This window comes from Camelina sativa, chromosome 11, assembly GCF_000633955.1.
Source record: "Camelina sativa cultivar DH55 chromosome 11, Cs, whole genome shotgun sequence".
Classification (NCBI taxonomy): domain Eukaryota; kingdom Viridiplantae; phylum Streptophyta; class Magnoliopsida; order Brassicales; family Brassicaceae; genus Camelina; species Camelina sativa.
In genome coordinates, this window is record NC_025695.1 from 42,324,444 (window position 1) to 42,348,443 (window position 24,000).

Consider the following 24,000-nt stretch of genomic DNA (forward strand, 5'->3'; position numbering starts at 1 on the left):
CTGTAACTATGCTTTAATGTCTCTTAAAAAGGTGTTTTTTTTTTCTTTTTATCAATTACATTTGATTCAGCTCTGTTTCGGCTTGAATCGTCTTTGATCCGTATATGAATAATCCGTGTATATATGAAAATTCCTACTCTATCTCTGTCTTTTGATCTCTATCATTTCTCTTGGAATTTGAACTCTTGTTCTGTTGCCTTCTCCTGTAAAAGCTTGCTTGAAGAGCTAAGTAGAGTTTGAAACAATCTAGCAGAGGCTTTAGGGATCCTTGTGAGATTGTTCTTGTAGTCAATGTAGTAGATCCCAAACCGGACTGTGTATCCTGAGTTCCATTCCCAATTGTCTAGCAATGACCACACAAAATATCCTCTTACATCACATTCATCATTCCTGCAAAAGTTTACGTTTTTTTCTTTTACTCAAAGACTCTTTTGTGAAAGAATGAATCTTTTTTGCTAAGTGAAACACTTACTTACCTTATGGCAGCTGATAAGTTTGAGAGGTAGTCTCTGTGGAAGCTTATCCTCTTGTCATCTTGTAATGCTTTCTCCATGTCTATGAATGGATTGTTTTTCTCATCCATCCCTGTGATGATGGAGAAAAAATATGACTTTTTTTCTATTGATTGATGGTTTTTGAGGATAACATTTTGGGGTTTGAGATATTTACCGTTTTCTGTGATGTATACAGGTGGGTTTCCGTAGATGTCTTTGACATACACTGCTAGTTTCCTGATTCCCCATGGGACAATGTGTAGCCAGCTTGATCCTGCCTGATTCAAGTAAGTTTCTCATCAAATCACTGTTTAATTTCTTTTAGTAAACACCTTCGGTTTCTATCAGAGAAATACATACTCTTTCTCCTATAGCTACTCCTCCACGATAAGCTACAAACAGTTAGGAGCAAACAAAGAGTAGAAAACATCAGATTAGTTCATTTAGTTTTTGTAGCAGTAATGAGAATGATATGAGAAATGGTATTGTTTCTTACAGCTTGTAATCACGGCTGCATCAGAAGAAGCATCGTGTAGAATCAGTTTCCTTATCCTAGTTCTGTCGTTCCTCGCGTATAATGTGGTGTAGTGGTTGATTCCTATGAAATCGTATGCCCCTATTATAGATTTAGACATCTCTGGTGTTATCTTTGGTAGTCTCTTTTCCACTAGACTCTTCATTGAAGCTGGGTAGTCTCCATTGATTAGAGGATCCATAAACCTGTTTCAAATCTCATTATGTCACTTTGGTCTTTCTCTCTTTTAGCTTTTCTATGCATATATTCACAGATAAAAGGATCTTATAGTTACCATCCAATCCCAAAATCCATTGCTCTACGAGCAGCATCTTTGTCTTCGTCACAATCAGACATTGGCTCATACCATTTTGCATCTAATGCTATCCCGATTTGACCACGTTGTTTCTCCTTCCATATAGAAAATTCTCACATTTTATTCTGCTCTTAGAATCATAAGACTTGTTCTGTTTTGTTTTCTTACCTTGAAGTTTCTCTGATAGGTGTGGTAAGCAGCAGCATGAGACAACAGAATGTTATGAGCTACAACGTACGGTTCGACCGATGACGTCCCCTTCTTACAAAACCAATGTCCCAGAAGTGAGCACCTCCCTGGAGCCTGTATCCCTGTGTCATAGCCTTGGATCGATAACCCGTGAGGCTCGTTGAAAGTGACCCAGTACTTCACTCTATCTCCAAATGCTTTGAAACAGGTGAATGCATAACGCTCAAAATCATCCCTGCACCATTTATTTAGCTTTTTGATTTCTTAATCATTTCACCATATCAACATTTCACATTTTCATCAAAAGATCATATATACTCACACGACTTCTCTGCTTAGCCATCCTTCATATCTGTCTTCTAAAGCTTGTGGGAGATCCCAGTGATACAATGTCACATAAGGTTTGATTCCTTTGACTAAAAGAGCATCTATTAGGCTGTTATAGTACTTAACTCCATCTGGATTTACTTTCCCTGTTCCATCTGTTAACAAAACCCGAGTTTAATAGACCCGTCGCAACTCGATAATAACAATACTCTTATCACACACAGCTAAATGAACTAGACTTACTAGGGAATATTCTTGACCAAGATATAGAGAATCTGTAAGCATCCATACTCAGATCTTTCATCAGGTCTATGTCACTCTGTGATAGGAAACAAACAAAAGAAAGGTCTTGCTTCTTAGATTCTCTCAATTATGTCCTGTTGCGTCTTATCTTAGATATTTTTGGATGAGTTTTGCTCTGTCAAGAAGCAACCCTACTTTTATCTTCAAGCATAAGTCAACTAATGTGTTCTTTTTTTTAGGTGAAACTTACGTGAAACCTGTGGTATTGATCGACCGTAGTATCCGCATTGCTAAAATCCAATATCTTTCCTGTTGATCAAGAACAATAATAGCATTGAATCATCTGAAATCTTGATTTTTCTGTGTTCTTCGTAAAGTTCTCTGGGTTTGTTTTTATTTGATACCTGGTTTCTTCGTGAAAGTGTCCCAAATGCTCTCTCCTTTGTTTCCTTCTTTCACAGCTCCTTCAAACTGATTTCGTGCAAGAAAATATTGCGATTTGTCAAAATCGTTTCACAGCTCCTTCGAACTAATCACATCTCTTTCTTGGATCAGTTTGGAGATGATGATGATGATGAAGAAGAAGAAGAAGATTGTCACCTGGTAAGCTGAAGAAGCTGTACCGAACACAAACCCATCTGGAAAATTTGCTCTGCTAATAGATTCTGAGGAAACATGATCAAGAGGGACGATGAAGACGAGCAAGAGCGGAAACAGAACCAAGACTAGTCTCATTAAAGATTCCATTTTTGGGTCGCATGAATAAAAGAGAAAGAGAGAGGAAGATAAAGGGATGAACTTTTTTGTGTGTAAATGAAAGATTTGGAGGCAAGAAAATGGAGTTTTTTGTGTGTGTTTTCTATTTGTAAAGTTGAAGAAGAAAAGAGGAAGAGTGCAAAACAAAAGCTCTCTTCCTTTAAAGGCTCTTCTTTGGTGTTGACATTTGTTCACTCTTCCTTTTACTGTACACGTCTCTTTATACTTGTGCCAAAAACTTAAAGAAAAAAGAAAAAAAAAAGTCTGTTAGAGAGACATTTATTCACCTAAATAATTTACCTATGCTCTTTATTTATGTTTTTGGTCGTTGATTTTTTTATTTTCGTCGTCATGCTTAGTGGTTTATGTTAGTTTTAATGGTTTTAGAAATCTAAGCCAAATTGTGCGTCGTTCAATTAATCTTTTATCAAAGTCAACTATAAATACTACTTAAAATCATTTTTTTTTTGGTAAGGGAGAAGAAGAGGCAAATGCCTCCTACACTAGTTAAAATCACTTTTTATACAATATCGAATTATAATGGATTTACTCAAACCAAGTTATTTCAATATATTTAGGAAAGAGTTATTTTGTAAGAATTGTTACTGAGCTCTTTTAAGCCCCTGTATGAATTTTGACGTCAGCATTTTTTTATATAATCATAAGTTAGGCTCTTTTGCAACAAAATATGAGAGATTTGATCAAAGTCATAAATGATAAATGATAAATGATAAATGATAAATGAGAAATTAGTCTTTATATTTGTATGCAATATTTTTGTTTATATAGTTATTTGATATGCAATTATTTTTATATAGTTATTTAATTTTCAATCCAGTTTATGATTTTCATATCTACTTGATTTGATGTTTTTTTCGTTATTTCTTACATTACCATATATATATATATATATTGATTTAATCATATTACATATGATGATCAATCTATCATTACCTACCTGCAACATATATGATATGATGACCGGTTCCACGAACATTTAAACATGCATCTCTCCCCATAACATCGAGATCTTCTATTGATGATTTTTACATGCACTATATTAATGATGGACAATATTACCTCTAACATTATTTATTTTTAGTTATAAAACTATTCAATTCGACCTAAATTCTTAAATCCTACTAGAATTTCCAAATCCACGAACCATTAATATTATGAGATCTAATAAGTTAAAATAAAACTAATTTAAATCTTTATATTATATCAACATAGATACCCATCTTATGTATAAAATAGAGTTAGGTAAATCTATCTATTCCAATATGTGTTTGTTTCAAAATTCAATAACTACAAATATCTTCAAAATTATAGGAAAAATACATTAATTGATAAAATGGTCCATTTTACAGATCATTTTTCTAATTTTGTCCTCAAAATTATATTATTCGATAACTAATCCTTTTGACCCTTTAAAACTATAAATCAACCTTTATAATGTTTGGTAATTACAAAAAAAATTCATATCAAAAATATTTTTGCTGGCTGGTTAATGTTATTATGTAATTTTAATAAAGGACTTTTCAGTGTTTTATGATTAATCAAACATACATGCATTGATTCTGAGTGGTTTTTTGAGTTTTGAGTGTTGTCTTTTTGATGTTGAGGGTATAAATACATGTATTTCTGACTGGCTGCTTGAATTTGGGTATTAAAATGTAAAACGAGAATAATAGATTTGTGTTGCACACAAAAAAATGAATAATAGATTTGTTAATTTTAAGGAATAGTGGATCTAACTACATAATTGAGAAAATTAACTTACCTTAAAGAGGGTGATAGTGGATGTTAGATATACATAAAGTTGATTAATTTAAGTTGGAAAGCTATGTGTATTCAAAAAAACTTAATTTTACGAACTTTTTTAGCATGCAGTTTTAGATTTTTGAATGTTAGAAGTAGAAATTTTTTTCTAAGTTTGCCACCTAGAAAAACATCATCCTTTTAATTTGCATGTAGTTTTAGATCGCCAAAGATTGTGATATTTTTGTACAACCAACCATTTTCTTTAACAAAATGACTCAAATACCATTATTAGTATTTAGTACCATTAGTGTTTTGAAGCAACATTTCATCGCTTTCCAAAAATGGCATAAACTTTTTACTCTTTCAATGCATATAATTTTATTTTTTAACACCAAATATATAGATCATAAACTTAATTGCAGTTTTGAGCAAACAAAGAAAGAGAAAATTTCATATGAGTCAGCATAGTCATTTGATGATCTAAGAATAAAGTATAATAATGCTGATAAAGATGTCGGATTTCACTCAATGTATTTTTGATGGAAATGATATTTGATTTAAATAATTGTTATTTTAAATAATAATAAGAGAAAATTCATAATTTAAAATCTTAACAAAATCTTTCAAATACAATAACTAAAAAAAAATCTAAATATATCCTAAATATCAAAGAAATCATTTATGTTAGTCTGGCCTGTTCTACCATCATTAGTAGATTTTGTTCTACCATCATTAGTAGATTTTGTGCAATTTGTACACCTTGCCATATATCCCACGTCAAAGTATAAATTAGTTCGGTTTTGAATCTGTATTTTCTCTTTAAAACATCAAATCTAGTTCTATAGGTGACATAAATTAGCATAATTTGCATGAATGCTGAATGTCATGGAATATGTATTCTCTACTTGGAATTGCATGGGGTTAATAGAGGTAAAAAAATCTTGTCAAAACAATACACTAAAAAAATGGAGATAATGAATAAACATAATCTACCATGGTGAATGAGGAAAAAGAATATTTAATGTGTTTAAAAAAATTCAAATCAAAACATATGCATAAAAATTTATATATTTATTAATTATAAGTATTACAATATATGATAATTTAATATATTTTGAAAATGAGATCAAGATGATAGAAAATTTCATACATTTAAATCTTAAGAAAATATTCCAAGTAAAAATCCAAAAACCAAATTAATGTGGTATAATTATATATCAAATTTCTGTTTTTTTTTTTTTTTTGATTGGTTAGCAATTAAAATGAAATATCGTCTATATTAACTAGACAGAAAAAAATGAGCTAAATTTTTGAAAACTAATATTTATTTATTTATTCAAAAAATTAAATTTATTCTATTAATTTGGTGATTACAATTGTATCCTTTATGAGAAACTAACATTTCTCCTTCTTTTTTTGACATCACTAACATTTATCCATTTTTCCAGTGTCATTTTGATGCAATTCTTATTAACTTTTAGGTTTAATTGAAGAAAACAAAAAAAGGAAAGAAAAAACATGTACTCCGAATTAATAGGGTAATAAACTTTGAATTAAGTACAGGGGTATATCCGTAATTTTGAGTTATGTCTACTTTTTGTTTAGGTCATCATTTTCGCATAAACCCTTTGCTTCTTCTCAAAAATCCAAATCAATAGATCTCTGCTTTTGTTTTAGGGTTTTAACCTTTTTCCTTAAGATCCCGAAGAAAGAATCACTCGATTGAATCAAATGGCGATGGCTATGAGACTTCCAGCGATATCAAGAGCGGTGACGGAAGTGGCTTCGGCTCCGGTTGGTTTGAGACGGCTCTTCTGTTCAAACACTTCAAAGTTCTCTTTTTTGTCTCCACAAGCTGAAACCCAAACACCAGCTCGCCCTCAGGCTGATCCTAGCACCAACCTCTTCGTCTCCGGTAATTTTGAAAACCCTTTTAATCTCTCAATTCATTCATTTCTGGGGGGTTTTGGAGGGTTTATCGTTTGGTCGAGTCTATCTGGGTTTTTGAGATTTGGGTGGTTTTAAAGATCACTCCTTTTGAATTGAGATTTAGACTATTCCTGTGGGAAACCCAAAATCATAAGTAATTTTGAACATTTGATTAGAATTTGAATAGTACAAGATTTAGATTTATATGTGTTTTGAGTCTTTGAGAAATGAAGCTGTGTCTTAGATTTTATATATGTCTTTTGCAACGAGTGATATAGTTTGGTGTGGTTTTCTCAATTATTCTGTAATGATCCTCATTTCCTAAAAATGTGTAATTGCTTAGCTTAAGAATGAAGTGCAAGAGAGCTTGGTCTTACACTTAGTTTCAAGGCTTCTGTGTTTCTTTAATTTCTTCCTAGTGTCAATCATTTTTAAATTGCAGCTTACTATTGGGNTATGAAATCGTATGCCCCTATTATAGATTTAGACATCTCTGGTGTTATCTTTGGTAGTCTCTTTTCCACTAGACTCTTCATTGAAGCTGGGTAGTCTCCATTGATTAGAGGATCCATAAACCTGTTTCAAATCTCATTATGTCACTTTGGTCTTTCTCTCTTTTAGCTTTTCTATGCATATATTCACAGATAAAAGGATCTTATAGTTACCATCCAATCCCAAAATCCATTGCTCTACGAGCAGCATCTTTGTCTTCGTCACAATCAGACATTGGCTCATACCATTTTGCATCTAATGCTATCCCGATTTGACCACGTTGTTTCTCCTTCCATATAGAAAATTCTCACATTTTATTCTGCTCTTAGAATCATAAGACTTGTTCTGTTTTGTTTTCTTACCTTGAAGTTTCTCTGATAGGTGTGGTAAGCAGCAGCATGAGACAACAGAATGTTATGAGCTACAACGTACGGTTCGACCGATGACGTCCCCTTCTTACAAAACCAATGTCCCAGAAGTGAGCACCTCCCTGGAGCCTGTATCCCTGTGTCATAGCCTTGGATCGATAACCCGTGAGGCTCGTTGAAAGTGACCCAGTACTTCACTCTATCTCCAAATGCTTTGAAACAGGTGAATGCATAACGCTCAAAATCATCCCTGCACCATTTATTTAGCTTTTTGATTTCTTAATCATTTCACCATATCAACATTTCACATTTTCATCAAAAGATCATATATACTCACACGACTTCTCTGCTTAGCCATCCTTCATATCTGTCTTCTAAAGCTTGTGGGAGATCCCAGTGATACAATGTCACATAAGGTTTGATTCCTTTGACTAAAAGAGCATCTATTAGGCTGTTATAGTACTTAACTCCATCTGGATTTACTTTCCCTGTTCCATCTGTTAACAAAACCCGAGTTTAATTAGACCCCTCGCAACTCAATAATAACAATACTCTTATCACACAAAGCCAAAGCTAAATGGACTAGACTTACTAGGGAATATTCTTGACCAAGATATAGAGAATCTGTAAGCATCCATGCTCAGATCTTTCATCAGGTCTATGTCACTCTGTGATAGGAAACAAACAAAAGAAAGGTCTTGCTTCTTAGATTCTCTCAATTATGTCCTGTTGCGTCTTATCTTAGATATTTTTGGATGAGTTTTGCTCTGTCAAGAAGCAACCCTACTTTTATCTTCAAGCATAAGTCAACTAATGTGTTCTTTTTTTTAGGTGAAACTTACGTGAAACCTGTGGTATTGATCGACCGTAGTATCCGCATTGCTAAAATCCAATATCTTTCCTGTTGATCAAGAACAATAATAGCATTGAATCATCTGAAATCTTGATTTTTCTGTGTTCTTCGTAAAGTTCTCTGGGTTTGTTTTTATTTGATACCTGGTTTCTTCGTGAAAGTGTCCCAAATGCTCTCTCCTTTGTTTCCTTCTTTCACAGCTCCTTCAAACTGATTTCGTGCAAGAAAATATTGCGATTTGTCAAAATCGTTTCACAGCTCCTTCGAACTAATCACATCTCTTTCTTGGATCAGTTTGGAGATGATGATGATGATGAAGAAGAAGAAGAAGATTGTCACCTGGTAAGCTGAAGAAGCTGTACCGAACACAAACCCATCTGGAAAATTTGCTCTGCTAATAGATTCTGAGGAAACATGATCAAGAGGGACGATGAAGACGAGCAAGAGCGGAAACAGAACCAAGACTAGTCTCATTAAAGATTCCATTTTTGGGTCGCATGAATAAAAGAGAAAGAGAGAGGAAGATAAAGGGATGAACTTTTTTGTGTGTAAATGAAAGATTTGGAGGCAAGAAAATGGAGTTTTTTGTGTGTGTTTTCTATTTGTAAAGTTGAAGAAGAAAAGAGGAAGAGTGCAAAACAAAAGCTCTCTTCCTTTAAAGGCTCTTCTTTGGTGTTGACATTTGTTCACTCTTCCTTTTACTGTACACGTCTCTTTATACTTGTGCCAAAAACTTAAAGAAAAAAGAAAAAAAAAAGTCTGTTAGAGAGACATTTATTCACCTAAATAATTTACCTATGCTCTTTATTTATGTTTTTGGTCGTTGATTTTTTTATTTTCGTCGTCATGCTTAGTGGTTTATGTTAGTTTTAATGGTTTTAGAAATCTAAGCCAAATTGTGCGTCGTTCAATTAATCTTTTATCAAAGTCAACTATAAATACTACTTAAAATCATTTTTTTTTTGGTAAGGGAGAAGAAGAGGCAAATGCCTCCTACACTAGTTAAAATCACTTTTTATACAATATCGAATTATAATGGATTTACTCAAACCAAGTTATTTCAATATATTTAGGAAAGAGTTATTTTGTAAGAATTGTTACTGAGCTCTTTTAAGCCCCTGTATGAATTTTGACGTCAGCATTTTTTTATATAATCATAAGTTAGGCTCTTTTGCAACAAAATATGAGAGATTTGATCAAAGTCATAAATGATAAATGATAAATGATAAATGATAAATGAGAAATTAGTCTTTATATTTGTATGCAATATTTTTGTTTATATAGTTATTTGATATGCAATTATTTTTATATAGTTATTTAATTTTCAATCCAGTTTATGATTTTCATATCTACTTGATTTGATGTTTTTTTCGTTATTTCTTACATTACCATATATATATATATATATTGATTTAATCATATTACATATGATGATCAATCTATCATTACCTACCTGCAACATATATGATATGATGACCGGTTCCACGAACATTTAAACATGCATCTCTCCCCATAACATCGAGATCTTCTATTGATGATTTTTACATGCACTATATTAATGATGGACAATATTACCTCTAACATTATTTATTTTTAGTTATAAAACTATTCAATTCGACCTAAATTCTTAAATCCTACTAGAATTTCCAAATCCACGAACCATTAATATTATGAGATCTAATAAGTTAAAATAAAACTAATTTAAATCTTTATATTATATCAACATAGATACCCATCTTATGTATAAAATAGAGTTAGGTAAATCTATCTATTCCAATATGTGTTTGTTTCAAAATTCAATAACTACAAATATCTTCAAAATTATAGGAAAAATACATTAATTGATAAAATGGTCCATTTTACAGATCATTTTTCTAATTTTGTCCTCAAAATTATATTATTCGATAACTAATCCTTTTGACCCTTTAAAACTATAAATCAACCTTTATAATGTTTGGTAATTACAAAAAAAATTCATATCAAAAATATTTTTGCTGGCTGGTTAATGTTATTATGTAATTTTAATAAAGGACTTTTCAGTGTTTTATGATTAATCAAACATACATGCATTGATTCTGAGTGGTTTTTTGAGTTTTGAGTGTTGTCTTTTTGATGTTGAGGGTATAAATACATGTATTTCTGACTGGCTGCTTGAATTTGGGTATTAAAATGTAAAACGAGAATAATAGATTTGTGTTGCACACAAAAAAATGAATAATAGATTTGTTAATTTTAAGGAATAGTGGATCTAACTACATAATTGAGAAAATTAACTTACCTTAAAGAGGGTGATAGTGGATGTTAGATATACATAAAGTTGATTAATTTAAGTTGGAAAGCTATGTGTATTCAAAAAAACTTAATTTTACGAACTTTTTTAGCATGCAGTTTTAGATTTTTGAATGTTAGAAGTAGAAATTTTTTTCTAAGTTTGCCACCTAGAAAAACATCATCCTTTTAATTTGCATGTAGTTTTAGATCGCCAAAGATTGTGATATTTTTGTACAACCAACCATTTTCTTTAACAAAATGACTCAAATACCATTATTAGTATTTAGTACCATTAGTGTTTTGAAGCAACATTTCATCGCTTTCCAAAAATGGCATAAACTTTTTACTCTTTCAATGCATATAATTTTATTTTTTAACACCAAATATATAGATCATAAACTTAATTGCAGTTTTGAGCAAACAAAGAAAGAGAAAATTTCATATGAGTCAGCATAGTCATTTGATGATCTAAGAATAAAGTATAATAATGCTGATAAAGATGTCGGATTTCACTCAATGTATTTTTGATGGAAATGATATTTGATTTAAATAATTGTTATTTTAAATAATAATAAGAGAAAATTCATAATTTAAAATCTTAACAAAATCTTTCAAATACAATAACTAAAAAAAAATCTAAATATATCCTAAATATCAAAGAAATCATTTATGTTAGTCTGGCCTGTTCTACCATCATTAGTAGATTTTGTTCTACCATCATTAGTAGATTTTGTGCAATTTGTACACCTTGCCATATATCCCACGTCAAAGTATAAATTAGTTCGGTTTTGAATCTGTATTTTCTCTTTAAAACATCAAATCTAGTTCTATAGGTGACATAAATTAGCATAATTTGCATGAATGCTGAATGTCATGGAATATGTATTCTCTACTTGGAATTGCATGGGGTTAATAGAGGTAAAAAAATCTTGTCAAAACAATACACTAAAAAAATGGAGATAATGAATAAACATAATCTACCATGGTGAATGAGGAAAAAGAATATTTAATGTGTTTAAAAAAATTCAAATCAAAACATATGCATAAAAATTTATATATTTATTAATTATAAGTATTACAATATATGATAATTTAATATATTTTGAAAATGAGATCAAGATGATAGAAAATTTCATACATTTAAATCTTAAGAAAATATTCCAAGTAAAAATCCAAAAACCAAATTAATGTGGTATAATTATATATCAAATTTCTGTTTTTTTTTTTTTTTTGATTGGTTAGCAATTAAAATGAAATATCGTCTATATTAACTAGACAGAAAAAAATGAGCTAAATTTTTGAAAACTAATATTTATTTATTTATTCAAAAAATTAAATTTATTCTATTAATTTGGTGATTACAATTGTATCCTTTATGAGAAACTAACATTTCTCCTTCTTTTTTTGACATCACTAACATTTATCCATTTTTCCAGTGTCATTTTGATGCAATTCTTATTAACTTTTAGGTTTAATTGAAGAAAACAAAAAAAGGAAAGAAAAAACATGTACTCCGAATTAATAGGGTAATAAACTTTGAATTAAGTACAGGGGTATATCCGTAATTTTGAGTTATGTCTACTTTTTGTTTAGGTCATCATTTTCGCATAAACCCTTTGCTTCTTCTCAAAAATCCAAATCAATAGATCTCTGCTTTTGTTTTAGGGTTTTAACCTTTTTCCTTAAGATCCCGAAGAAAGAATCACTCGATTGAATCAAATGGCGATGGCTATGAGACTTCCAGCGATATCAAGAGCGGTGACGGAAGTGGCTTCGGCTCCGGTTGGTTTGAGACGGCTCTTCTGTTCAAACACTTCAAAGTTCTCTTTTTTGTCTCCACAAGCTGAAACCCAAACACCAGCTCGCCCTCAGGCTGATCCTAGCACCAACCTCTTCGTCTCCGGTAATTTTGAAAACCCTTTTAATCTCTCAATTCATTCATTTCTGGGGGGTTTTGGAGGGTTTATCGTTTGGTCGAGTCTATCTGGGTTTTTGAGATTTGGGTGGTTTTAAAGATCACTCCTTTTGAATTGAGATTTAGACTATTCCTGTGGGAAACCCAAAATCATAAGTAATTTTGAACATTTGATTAGAATTTGAATAGTACAAGATTTAGATTTATATGTGTTTTGAGTCTTTGAGAAATGAAGCTGTGTCTTAGATTTTATATATGTCTTTTGCAACGAGTGATATAGTTTGGTGTGGTTTTCTCAATTATTCTGTAATGATCCTCATTTCCTAAAAATGTGTAATTGCTTAGCTTAAGAATGAAGTGCAAGAGAGCTTGGTCTTACACTTAGTTTCAAGGCTTCTGTGTTTCTTTAATTTCTTCCTAGTGTCAATCATTTTTAAATTGCAGCTTACTATTGGGCTTTGAAGCAACCTCTGTTTCTCATTTTGATCACATGGTCATAATAACTTAAAGTTTGGTCAAATAGTATATCATAGACTTATGTATGTAGCACATCTAATACATAACATGTTTAAGTCTGATTTACTATCCTTTCGTAAGCCATAAGTTTCCTGAAGTGTTTTTGTATCATGTTACTTATTTGTGAAGTTGAAAAGTTTATATCTAAAGGACTATATTTGTGCCACTTGGGATATTTTCAGGGCTTAGTAAGCGCACTACTTCTGAAGGACTTAGGACAGCTTTTGCTCAGTTTGGAGAAGTTGCTGATGGTGCGTTTTCGTATTGTGACACTTTATGTGTATTAAACTGAATCGTGAAGATAACTAACTGTAACGATTACTTTCTCTCAAATTGGCTTTTTGTAGCTAAGGTTGTCACAGACAGAGTATCAGGATATTCCAAAGGGTTTGGATTTGTTAGATACACCACCTTAGAAGATTCTGCAAAAGGCATAGCTGGAATGGATGGGAAGGTACTATCTCTTTCTAATATCCATTTCTCGATTACCAAACCAAAATCTATTTAAGAGAGTTTACGCTAACAAATACCAAATGGCTAACCTGCTCTCTGCAGTTTCTTGACGGTTGGGTCATATTCGCAGAGTATGCAAGACCAAGAGAGCAAATGCCGTCATATCAACCTCAGAGCAACATGTCTCGTCCTCCATATTATGGTAACCGTTAGAGAGACAGCTTTGTTCGATTCTTATGAATCTTCATATTCATTTTTATGCTTCATTCTATCTTCTTCTGTGATCAAACTGTTGTGTCAGTGGCTTGTTATTACCTTGGAAGTTGAGAAACTCGAAATTAATATTTATTGAGTAATAACCAAAAAACTGTCATTTACAAGACAATGTTAAATGTAATGGGCTCTTTAAGAGGCGGATATGAGTAGTTTTGCTTATACGGCTAAGACACAAAGATTTAAAACGTTGTCGTTTAGATTGTTTTTTGTTTACATGATTGATTTTGTATGTCGGCTTAAGATGGGATTGAAAAACTAAGACCACCCGGTTCAGTTTTGTTGATTTTTGGTTACCACAATATCTTGAAATGTAGTTATATGCTAATTGATCGTTTTCATAAAACCAATGGGTCCGTAGCCATTAGCCAATGACTAACTCACAATTTTTGTTTAGATGCAACCACTTAACATTGAAAGTGATGATGAAAACAAATGGTAACGAGTCATAGGGCCACAACATGCAAAACAACATTGAGTTCTCACAATTTCACGTGGAGCTGTCTAGAATCTACACGAACATTGTTATATAACATGTGGACTGAACAAAAACAAAAAGAAATATCAAAAAATACTAATGGCTTACATAAATTTAAGCAGTAAATGTTATATGACAAAAACGGAAACAAAATATGCAAAGGAGATACCGTTCATACTATAACATTCCTTCGCTGTCCAATTACGTTTGGTGAGACAATTCCCTCTTTCTCATGCAACTAATTCCATTTTACAACATCATATGACTCCAAATTCAAAAGAATACCCATTTTTGGAATGTACTTGGCTTATAATGGTAATAGTGATGATACGTTTTGCTGTTTTTCTTGTGATCACTTCCTTGGACGCAATGAAATGTTAGCTAGTAATTAGAAATGTCGACGGAAACGTGTACAAATGTTTCTTTGTTTCCAAGTTCGAGGAGTGGGCACAAGTCAAATGTAACTGCATAAACTAATCAAGTAGGATTGTATCTAATCGGATAACGTTTCTAATCAAGTCTTTTCAATTGACGATGATCGTATCAGTTCTTTGCTTTCTTGTTATTTCTCGTTAAACTAATTAAGCTGAGATGTAATCCTAGCCACACATTGTATCTTAAGAAAATTCGATAAACTCACGTGTGTCCTCTCGTTCTAATCGTGTGGGTTAGGATTAGATTCATATCAGTATTCGATCAATAAATCTTATGGATACATTAGCACATTGACACCTAGCAAGTAGCAACATAACTAACTGAGTAACCTCCATTATTCATATATAATCTATAAAGTCGTGGTATTATTGAGAAAATGAGAGTAAGATGAGTCATCGTCGTTTTTGTTGCGCCGCATGTGTGATTCCTTTCAAATGTGACAGCATCTTAGACGAGTCGTTCTCTGTGGTTGAATTGAATTATGGTTTATATATAATGAAAATGTTTTCGTATCATGAATTAGTAACACATATATTATGAAGTACTTGGACCGTTTCGTTTTCTGTATCGTTAGGAGATATGAGTCTGAACTTATTTTATTTATTATAGTTCTTATCTACAGGAGTTTGTATTTACGTTCTTACTTCTTATCATATACATTTATTATAGGGTTTTCTCATTGCCACGTATGATAAGCACATGCAGATATAAGTAACATCATGTCATCATATCATGATATACTATTACCGTATTACGTACTTTTTTTCTTTTTTTTTTTTTATAAAGGACTATGTATTAACGTACTTGAAACTATGTGGAAGACCCCGATCAAAGGAAACAATATATGATAATGGTAATGGATGTGAATGATTTTAGTTAGTTAATATACTAAGATTACATCAAAAATATTTAAAGTCACCAACTCACCATGTACCCATTTCACATGCGATTTGAACCGGATTAATCTCTCATTTTAGAAAAGAGTCAAAAAGACTAACAAATCAATGGTAAAACTTAATTTCTAAGCTAAATCGATCCAAAAAAAAAACACGATTACATCAAATTCATAGTAACTTTTTTAGTTGGTTTAACTTCTATCTAGAGGCTAACCCAAAAAAACCAAACCGAAATTCACCGAAACCAATCTCAAACTGACAATTACGTAAGAGTTTTTTCTTTCAAATTAAAGAAACGTTATATATCATAACACCGTATGCGAACCTATAGCAATCAAAAATTAATTTACTTCTGAATATAATAAAAGTGGTCCAAAATTATTTTAAAGAGACAGCAAAATGCATTTGTTGTATACTAAGAATACAAGAAGTTCGGAAACAAAAATGATTCACGTCGACCAAATAAAATGATCCTACTTCAGAAACAAATCACTCTAAAATGTTTCCATGAGTTCAGGTTTAGATATTTCTTTTGTTTTTATCTGTAACACGGGTCTCTATTATTCTGTACCACAAATCGAATCATGTTTTTTAATATATTAGACCCAACATGAACTAGACTTGAGAGATCACAAGATAAATAATGAATACTAGTATACGACTATACCAACTGAAACGATTAATAAACCATAACTATGTATTACTACAGTGTCAATAATTAGCCTTTAACCCATTTCTCAATTCAACGTAAACCAACTCCGGTTTAAGATAAGAACAATCAAGGGCAGTTTCGTAATAATATAACAAAACTATGTCCACGTAATGAAGTGAGTCACAAGACCTCAAGTTCCTTCTATAAATTGCGTTGCCTCTGTTCCATTAAGAGTATCATCACTCCAAAATTTCTTAACCTGTGGCAACATCCCAAACCATTATTAGCCTCTTTTAAGAAACCAATTCCAAAGATTCTAATTAGGAAATAAAAAGTCTATAAAGAGAAGAGAAGTGATTCAGTTGTGGTGGGGTGTTAGAATATGAAATTCTTGTTGGAACTCGTCGTGCCTTGTTTTGGTTCACAGCAGTTCCAAGAATCCACCGCCACAGCCGCGGACGATTCGGTTTCAGACGAATCGCAAACGCTAATGAAACAGCGAAGGAGGCGGAAACGCGTTAGAGTGGCTGGTCAACCTGGACAACAAGTGGCAGAGTGGAGACCGTCACTTAGCGTGATCTCGGAGAACAAACCGGCTATAAAGAAATCGGTAAAGCACGAAGAGAAGAAGAAAGTTCGTCGGAAAAGCGAAGGCAACGACGGCGGAGACGCGTCGTCACGATCGGGCGGTGGTCATGTTCGTTTCCGTAGTGACGATTTCGGGTACACACTACTCTATCAAGTTTACATGATACTTTTGTGTTAAGTATGGTTAGGGTATATAGATTTATGATAATGTTTTAACTTCAGTCATGAACTCATGATGATTAAAAAAGATGTACTAAACATAAGAATATTCATAAAGATAAGTATGAAGATTAGGAAAGATAAATAGAAGATAATGATGATAGTTAATTAGATGATATTTTGTGGATAAAGATTGGATATAGTTGGGATGTCAACATCAGTATGTTTATTGTTTTATGTGAGTAAACAGAAGTTGTCGTAAATGGCAAGGTAACCAAAAATGATACTCCCTCCGTTTCAAAATATATGATGTTTTAACTAAAGCACGCAGATTAAGAAGTCTTTACTTTTAACAAGTTCAACCAATCAGATGTTTTAACTAAAGCACGCAGATTAAGAAGTCTTTACTTTTAACAAGTTCAACCAATCATAAACAATACTACACAATATAAAATATTAAACTAATCTAAAAGTTGTATAGAAACTTGAAAACATCCTATATTATGAAACAAAAAATTTCTTTAAAACATCTTATATTTTGAAACGAAGGGAATATAATGAAAATTTATGTCTACAAAATGGTAGTGTATAATAAAAATGTCTTGACGTTTTACTTTTTGTTTTATGGGTTTTGCAGGAGCGATGCTTTCGAACCGGTGATCCCGGCGTTCTCACCGACTCCGTTCATGTTTTGAGTTGATCTTTTAAAAAAGTTTATTATGGAGTTTATTATGCGTATGAATATGTATAGTAGCAATAAATATGTTAATGGAAGGATGTAGCACTATTAATGTATGTATATATTGCTTTGATATTATAATTACTACCACCGAAATCNTATGCAAAACTGAATTTGAATTGGGCTATGCAACACGTATGCATCAACCGAACATACAACCGAACAGAAACGGAACGCCGACAATATATTTTTTTAAAACCCGAAAACAAATATGCTACTCCCTAGCTAGTATAACTTATCTTATATATGTAGTTATATTTTTTTAACCTTATTTCATATTTATGCAAGTAAAAACCTTTTTCTTTTCTATTTTCTATTAAATGTTTTGAAAACGTGTACATTGTTGTTAGTTTGAGATATTGTGAATAGTGATAATAAGAAGAAACAAAACAGGTTATTTATCCTAACGAATTGGTTTTCTATATTTGCATACAAATGAAGCACCAACGTTAGAAATTAAATCTTAGCATAAAGTAAGTAGTATTCATAAGGTGACATCAATTTATATTGGTATTGTGAGAAAAAGTATTCGTAACTCTCTCATGCACATCAACCAAAGAATCTCACTACCTGACTTACCTTTCTTCGTCAAAAACAGAAGATCAAAATCACCTTCTTTGAAATTGTAAGTATCAAGATCTGAATTACATTTTAATGTTTGGTAATTACGAAGATCTTGTATCCAAATAATTTGTTTGATTAGGTACGTAATATTTGTTGGGCTTTGAAGTTTGAATTGTGAATTTGTGAGTTTTCTTGAGTGATTTTGTTGGTGGCCGTATTATGGACAAGACCAACCGCCAAAGCCCATTTAATTCTTATAGCGAGTGCATCATTGAGAAAAGACTTATACCTTAATTATCTCAAATTCTTAAACCCTAATATATTAACGCGTTATTTGCATCTTTAATCACATTCTCTCATGTAGTAGGCTAACCTTTCCGTTTCATAATCAATAAATCTCTAAATTATAATTTTGTGTGTATGTTTAAACTTTAAATACAACATATACGACTATGCATTATATACATGGGAGACATGAGAACATGGGGTTGTACCGCGCACGTGGAGAGGAAATGTCTTGCTTAATGATTATGCGACCATGGAACAAGTAAACTTTGAACTTTTGGGGGAATATTTGCTCTCAAGTTATCGTATTCATCTTTTTTTTTCCTCTCAAGTCCCATATATAATTGGTTTTTTCACAATAGTCCCAAATATAATTTAACTCTCTTTTTCTTTCTTTTCTTCTTTTTTTCCTTTCTATCCTCATATATTGCCAAGGTACACCATGTAATTTATTTTAGAACCAACAATAAAACATCCATACATAAGCTAGTACTTTTTTGGGATCATAATTGTATACAAAAAAAAATCACATAAATTTTCGCTGGGAAAACGTTCAATTCAATCTCGTCCCTATGGAAAAGAAAGAGGATTTTAGGGTGTAGATACACAGAAGAGGAAAAATAATAGTATCTTGTGATGCGTCCCCAGTCTCTCCTCCGCCAACGTGAAAATAACATATAATCTACGCAAAGAAACACTAAAATGTCGATAAAATAACAATATCCGATTAGTGTATGTGTATCTATTAAAATGATCTTCCTCTCTCACACATGTTGTATTGTTGTTTATATAGATAAAATGGTCAAATACATTAACATGGAGGATCTTCACGTGTTCTCTTGGTTGTCTTGGCTTTGGCTTAAGCCACTCTGTATAATTTAAAGAAGTGAATTGTAAAGTTTTTGTAACTCTTTTAAGTACCTCTAAATTCTATTCATTAATTTGATACAAAGAGAAACGATTTTACACCATGTTGTTTCTCAATATATATACTCATTAACAAATAAAGAAATATCGTATTTGTATGTTCTTCATCAAGTAAACTGTAAAGTTAATTCAAACTAGTTATGGGGTTATTTTTAAACTAATTAACCTTAAAATAGAAAACAAACATGTTTTGTAAAGAGAACAAATACAACTCCAGCTCTTCACCGTTTAGGGTAAAAAAGTTCACATTTGTAGATAAGAAAGAAACATCTTTAAATTATTAAAATTGCATATTATTGAAGTGTAATTAAGTAGGAATGTCATTTTACGTAAATCTTTTTGTGTGTGACAATGACAATGTCTCTCTCCTTTCGTGTGCTTGTGGTGAATATTTTTGGCCAAGTATTTTAGAATTACTTGTGGCATAATCTCGGGATTTTATCTTGGTTTTTATTGTACTAATAAATTGTCGAGTTAGTGTTTATCGTGTAAATCGATAAATGTCTCCATAATGTATGTCGAAGTAAAGTTCACATCATGATGAAGAACTAAAACAAGTTAAACGTACTATTTTCAATTTCGATTACACGGATAAGATTGGTAGTGTGAGAAATCGGCAATAAATTCATGTCATTTCAAATTAATTTCATAATCTTATTCTGTCTATAGCAGTTATAGTTTCTTTGAAAATTTATTGGGATGAAAATTAGCTCCAACTAATAATCTTGAATGTGACATTAGGTGAGTTAGGTGTATGTATGTAACTGCTTGCTTACTAGCCATAGACTTAATAGTTCCGCTGCATTTTATCTTCTCACCTATTAACTAACCTCCAAATGATAAGCTAAATCCAATACTTGGATAATACAATATCTTTATAAGATTCGAGATATCACCATAGATCATCAAGATATCGTAATTCATATCATATGTATGATGGAAAAGATGTTTAGAGAATAAATGTTTAGGTTTTTGATTTATTTGTCACAGTCTCTATCAGAGATTATATGATGTTTTCAAAGAAGTTGCTTCTATATGAAGAGATAGTCGATTTAAGATATGTTTTATTTCCATAATTATTGAAGAAAAATATGTTATGTCAAATTTGTTGTATATTTTTTTTTTGAATTCGATCACATTCTTTCCTTATTTTTTTTATACGAATTACTCGATCATTCTTGATTTAAACTTGATAACTAGCATGTACTAAATGATCTCTTCTCCATCTATAATCAATCTATATGTATACATTATACGTATAACTAACTTCATACATATAAAAATTTTGACACTTAAAAAACGTTTCTTTAATCTTTCGTGTTTATATAATCCAATTTGTTTTTGTAACTTAAACATTGAAATCGAGTTACATAATTTTTCTATTTTTTTTTTAATATGATAAATTAATAATGATAACAACATGTTTTTTTATTTAGTACGATGGTGCACGGAAAGATACAAAGAACGTGATGCAGGTAATCAAAAACCCAGGAAAATGCGTCGCGGAAAACGAAAAAGTCCACTAATGGGGAAGAAGAATGTACAGTACGATCTTTAAACCATAAATACTCCATCCAATCATAAATTAAAGTATAATCATATTCGTGGGACCCATTAAACCCACACGACACAAACACAGACATAATTTACATTTTTTATTTTATTTTATTTTCCATACTATAGATTATTTTTTGTTTTAGTATTAGTATATGAGTATTTCTATTTCTTAGCAAAATATTTGTTATCCGATATCTGAAACTACTAAGAGGTATATATTTAACTTTGAAATTTTGAGTGACTTGTGTTAAATTTACAAATCTTTTATTATTATGAGTTTTTAAAAATTTATTAAAATCTATTGTATTGAATTGATGATTTAAAATCTATTTTAAAATTTACTGTTATAGAATTGATGATTTAAAATTTTATTTTAAAATCTACTATTATTTAAATTTGTGGATTTGGATTAACGGGTGTATTTAATCTAATATTTCAAGTGATTTGAGTTTTCATGATATTTTAACTGATTTTGAAAATTTCAGGGAAGTTAATATGATTTATTGTAAAATTCTTTCAAATCTTACCTAAAACTATGAGATTTAGATTTATGTATTTTTAACTAAATTTTTTTTCTCAAATCTTCCAGAATTCCTAAAAATCATTAAAATCTAAATCCACCAACTGATTTGAATAACAATAGATTTTAAGATAGATTTTTAAATCATTAGTTCAATAACAATAGATTTCAGGAGACTTTTTAAAATCTATGAGAATAATATAAGATTTGTAAATTTTTCGCAAATCACTAAGTTGTCAAGTTAAATACACTCCCCTTAATGTTTTTTAGGAATTCGGGAGGTTTTAAGAATATTTATTTAGTTAAAAATACAAAAATCTAAATCTCATGGTTTTAGGTAAGATATGAATGAATTTTACAATAAATCATATCAATTTTCCTAAAATCATCAAAATCATTCAAAATCTCATAAAAACTTAAATAACTTTAAATATTAGATTGACTAGTATTTTTTTTATTCTTTCTTTCTATACATTTCTTTCACAATACTACAATATGTTCGGTTAATGGTCAAAACTTAGTAAATATTTACTTCTTTTTTTTGTATATAAAAGACATAAAACAAAATACAAAATTTCTCTGACTAATACACAGTAATTTTTTGTATATTATTTTTCGGACACAGATATAATTTTTTTTTTCAAAACAAACAACATCAAAAATTATCACATAAATAAATCTTTTTTAGATGTAAAAAAAAAAAATCTTCTTTCATTTAATATGCGTGGATGATATTGAAAAAATATAACAATCAAAATCTTAGTGAGAATTTAATTTAAAAGGAAAGAGTAACTGTCATTTTAATTAAAATAAAATAAAAAAGAAAAAGAAAAAAGAAAAAGAAGCTTTCCGTTTCAATTTTTAACTATAAAAGCAGACGTTGTTTACATTTGTAAAAAAAAAGTTCAAAAAAAAAAAAACATTTGAATCTTGCTTTTCTCCTTCACCTTTTTTTATTTTACACATCATCATCACACAACATTTAAACATTAAAAATAATAAAAAAAAGCTTAATTTTGTTGTTGTTGCTTGTTTGTAATCGTTTGCTTGAACTAGAACCTCTCTCTCTCTCTCTTTCTCACTCTCTCTCTCTCTCTCTCTCTTTCTCACTCTCTCTCTCTCTCTCTCTCTTTGGATTCTTTTCTCTGTAATCAAAGCAAACCCAAATCCTCTGCACCAATTTTGTTTTTCTTCTCTTCCTTAAGAGTAACCGTGTCCCTCTGTAACAAATGCACCACTTTTTTCTATGATCCTTCACATCTGCACTGGTAAAGTTCGATTCTCCTTTTCTTTTTCTTTTCTCTCTGGATCTTAAGCAGGTTTGATTTTATTTTTATTTTTAATTCTGGGGATTTGTTTGTTGTTGTTGTTGTTGTTGAGAAAGTCTTCTTTGGGGGTTTTTGGTTACTGAGGAAGAAGAAGACGAAATAGTTGAAAATTAAACAACGAAATTTAGGGGGAAAAAAAAAAGGAGTAAAAAAAAAGAAATGTTTATTATTCAAACGGCGTTTTCTAAACTTTTGCACGACTCCCCAAGTTTCATTTTCTTTTCCTTTTCCCTGGATTCTACTAAATTTTCCCGAGAAAATAATTAGCATTTTTGGCTTAAAGTTTTTGAGAAATTTTGTAGTCGAAATTAAACTCTGAGCTTCATTGATATTATCTCGTTGAGGTATTTTTCTTAATTTATATGAATGAATCAATCCATTTAGTATTTGTTCAAAGAGAGTTTTTTTGATAGTCAACGTTTCCTATGAGAGCAAAATGAGTTGTTGTCCTCCTCTTCCTCTGACAATATTGTGCTACTACTACTACTACTATATTAAACTATTCCTTAATCTCTCTCTCTGATCCATTATTATTATTTTTTTTGGCAGAGGCGAGCTTGAGGCATTAAGAGGGGGGGGGGGNNNNGGGGGGGGGGGGGGATTGATTGATTTGATACATTATTTAGACAAATGGAAGGAGAATCATTTGGTTTAATCGTTGGGATCTCACTTGGTTTGGTGATTGGTGTTGTCTTAGCTGTTTCATCTTTGTTCTGCTTTAGGTACCATAGAAAAAAGTCTCAGATTGTGAATAGTGGTGGCTCTAGCAGAAGTGCTACCATTCCCATCAGAGAGAATGGATCTGATTCTTGTGTTATCATGTCTGATTCCACCATTGGTCCTGATTCTCCTGTTAAATCTTCTTCCAAGAATGCTGGCAGGTCTCTTTGGCTTGATGGTTTTAGTAAAAAGAGTAGTTTCATCTCTGCTTCTGGCATTTTGGAGTATTCTTACAGGTTTTTGCTCTCCTTCCTTCCTTCCTTCCTCTCTCTGACTTACAATTCTCTGGATCATAGATAGTTTCCTGATAGTTACTTTGGTCATTAGGAGGGGAATGCTGAGATCTATATCATGTTTTAGAGTGTATAGTTGGATTTGGTATTGTGAATATCCAAATTGTTACGCTTTTTTTTTTTTTTTTTTTTTTTTTTTTTTTTTTTTTTTTTTTTTTTTTTTTTTTTTTTTTTTTTTTTTTTTTT

General features: G+C 31.2%; 4 protein-coding genes and 1 pseudogene across 4 annotated transcripts in view; 3 read left to right on the forward strand and 2 right to left on the reverse strand.

Moving 5' to 3' along the window:
• LOC104728888 (putative beta-glucosidase 41) overlaps positions 1 to 9,010 on the reverse strand; it is a 10,698-nt gene extending 1,688 nt beyond the window's left edge. The window contains exons 1-8 of the mRNA XM_010447811.2: positions 8,585 to 9,010; positions 8,389 to 8,455; positions 8,235 to 8,293; positions 7,985 to 8,060; positions 7,730 to 7,889; positions 7,387 to 7,642; positions 7,198 to 7,313; positions 6,988 to 7,108 (exon numbers count right to left, since the gene is read on the reverse strand). Of these exons, the coding sequence (XP_010446113.2) occupies positions 6,988 to 7,108; positions 7,198 to 7,313; positions 7,387 to 7,642; positions 7,730 to 7,889; positions 7,985 to 8,060; positions 8,235 to 8,293; positions 8,389 to 8,455; positions 8,585 to 8,731 (1,002 nt within the window). The 5' untranslated portion in view covers positions 8,732 to 9,010. The remainder of the gene's footprint in view (positions 1 to 6,987; positions 7,109 to 7,197; positions 7,314 to 7,386; positions 7,643 to 7,729; positions 7,890 to 7,984; positions 8,061 to 8,234; positions 8,294 to 8,388; positions 8,456 to 8,584) is intronic.
• LOC104725980 (putative beta-glucosidase 41) lies at positions 79 to 2,907 on the reverse strand. Its single transcript, XM_010444731.2, has 12 exons — positions 2,684 to 2,907; positions 2,488 to 2,554; positions 2,334 to 2,392; positions 2,084 to 2,159; positions 1,836 to 1,995; positions 1,493 to 1,748; positions 1,304 to 1,419; positions 991 to 1,214; positions 855 to 886; positions 670 to 772; positions 477 to 585; positions 79 to 390 (listed from the first exon to the last, which is right to left on the reverse strand). The coding sequence occupies exons 1-12, from the start codon at positions 2,828 to 2,830 to the stop codon at positions 162 to 164; spliced, it is 1,578 nt and encodes a 525-aa protein (XP_010443033.1). The 5' UTR covers positions 2,831 to 2,907; the 3' UTR covers positions 79 to 161.
• On the forward strand, positions 12,130 to 13,817 carry LOC104725981 (glycine-rich RNA-binding protein 4, mitochondrial). Its single transcript, XM_010444732.2, has 4 exons — positions 12,130 to 12,419; positions 13,130 to 13,198; positions 13,295 to 13,401; positions 13,503 to 13,817. Exons 1-4 carry the CDS (start codon positions 12,236 to 12,238, stop codon positions 13,611 to 13,613), a joined length of 471 nt encoding a protein of 156 aa, XP_010443034.1. The 5' UTR covers positions 12,130 to 12,235; the 3' UTR covers positions 13,614 to 13,817.
• On the forward strand, positions 16,163 to 17,716 carry LOC104725982. The gene is made up of 2 exons (XM_010444733.2): positions 16,163 to 16,857; positions 17,519 to 17,716. The coding sequence occupies exons 1-2, from the start codon at positions 16,517 to 16,519 to the stop codon at positions 17,574 to 17,576; spliced, it is 399 nt and encodes a 132-aa protein (XP_010443035.1). The 5' UTR covers positions 16,163 to 16,516; the 3' UTR covers positions 17,577 to 17,716.
• LOC104725984 overlaps positions 23,397 to 24,000 on the forward strand; it is a 3,385-nt pseudogene continuing 2,781 nt past the window's right edge.

Excerpts from the sequence above, each read along its gene's own strand:
- LOC104725980 (XM_010444731.2), bottom strand. The coding sequence starts at position 2,830 with ATGGAATCTTTAATGAGACTAGTCTTGGTTCTGTTTCCGCTCTTGCTC. Across the intron at positions 1,215-1,303 it reads ATGGATTTTGGGATTGGATG|GTTTATGGATCCTCTAATCA; the intron begins GTAACTATAAGA and ends GATTTGAAACAG. Across the intron at positions 586-669 it reads TGTATACATCACAGAAAACG|GGATGGATGAGAAAAACAAT; the intron begins GTAAATATCTCA and ends CCATCATCACAG.
- LOC104725981 (XM_010444732.2), top strand. The coding sequence starts at position 12,236 with ATGGCGATGGCTATGAGACTTCCAGCGATATCAAGAGCGGTGACGGAA. Across the intron at positions 12,420-13,129 it reads CACCAACCTCTTCGTCTCCG|GGCTTAGTAAGCGCACTACT; the intron begins GTAATTTTGAAA and ends GGATATTTTCAG. Across the intron at positions 13,402-13,502 it reads TAGCTGGAATGGATGGGAAG|TTTCTTGACGGTTGGGTCAT; the intron begins GTACTATCTCTT and ends TGCTCTCTGCAG.
- LOC104725982 (XM_010444733.2), top strand. The coding sequence starts at position 16,517 with ATGAAATTCTTGTTGGAACTCGTCGTGCCTTGTTTTGGTTCACAGCAG. Across the intron at positions 16,858-17,518 it reads TTCCGTAGTGACGATTTCGG|GAGCGATGCTTTCGAACCGG; the intron begins GTACACACTACT and ends TGGGTTTTGCAG.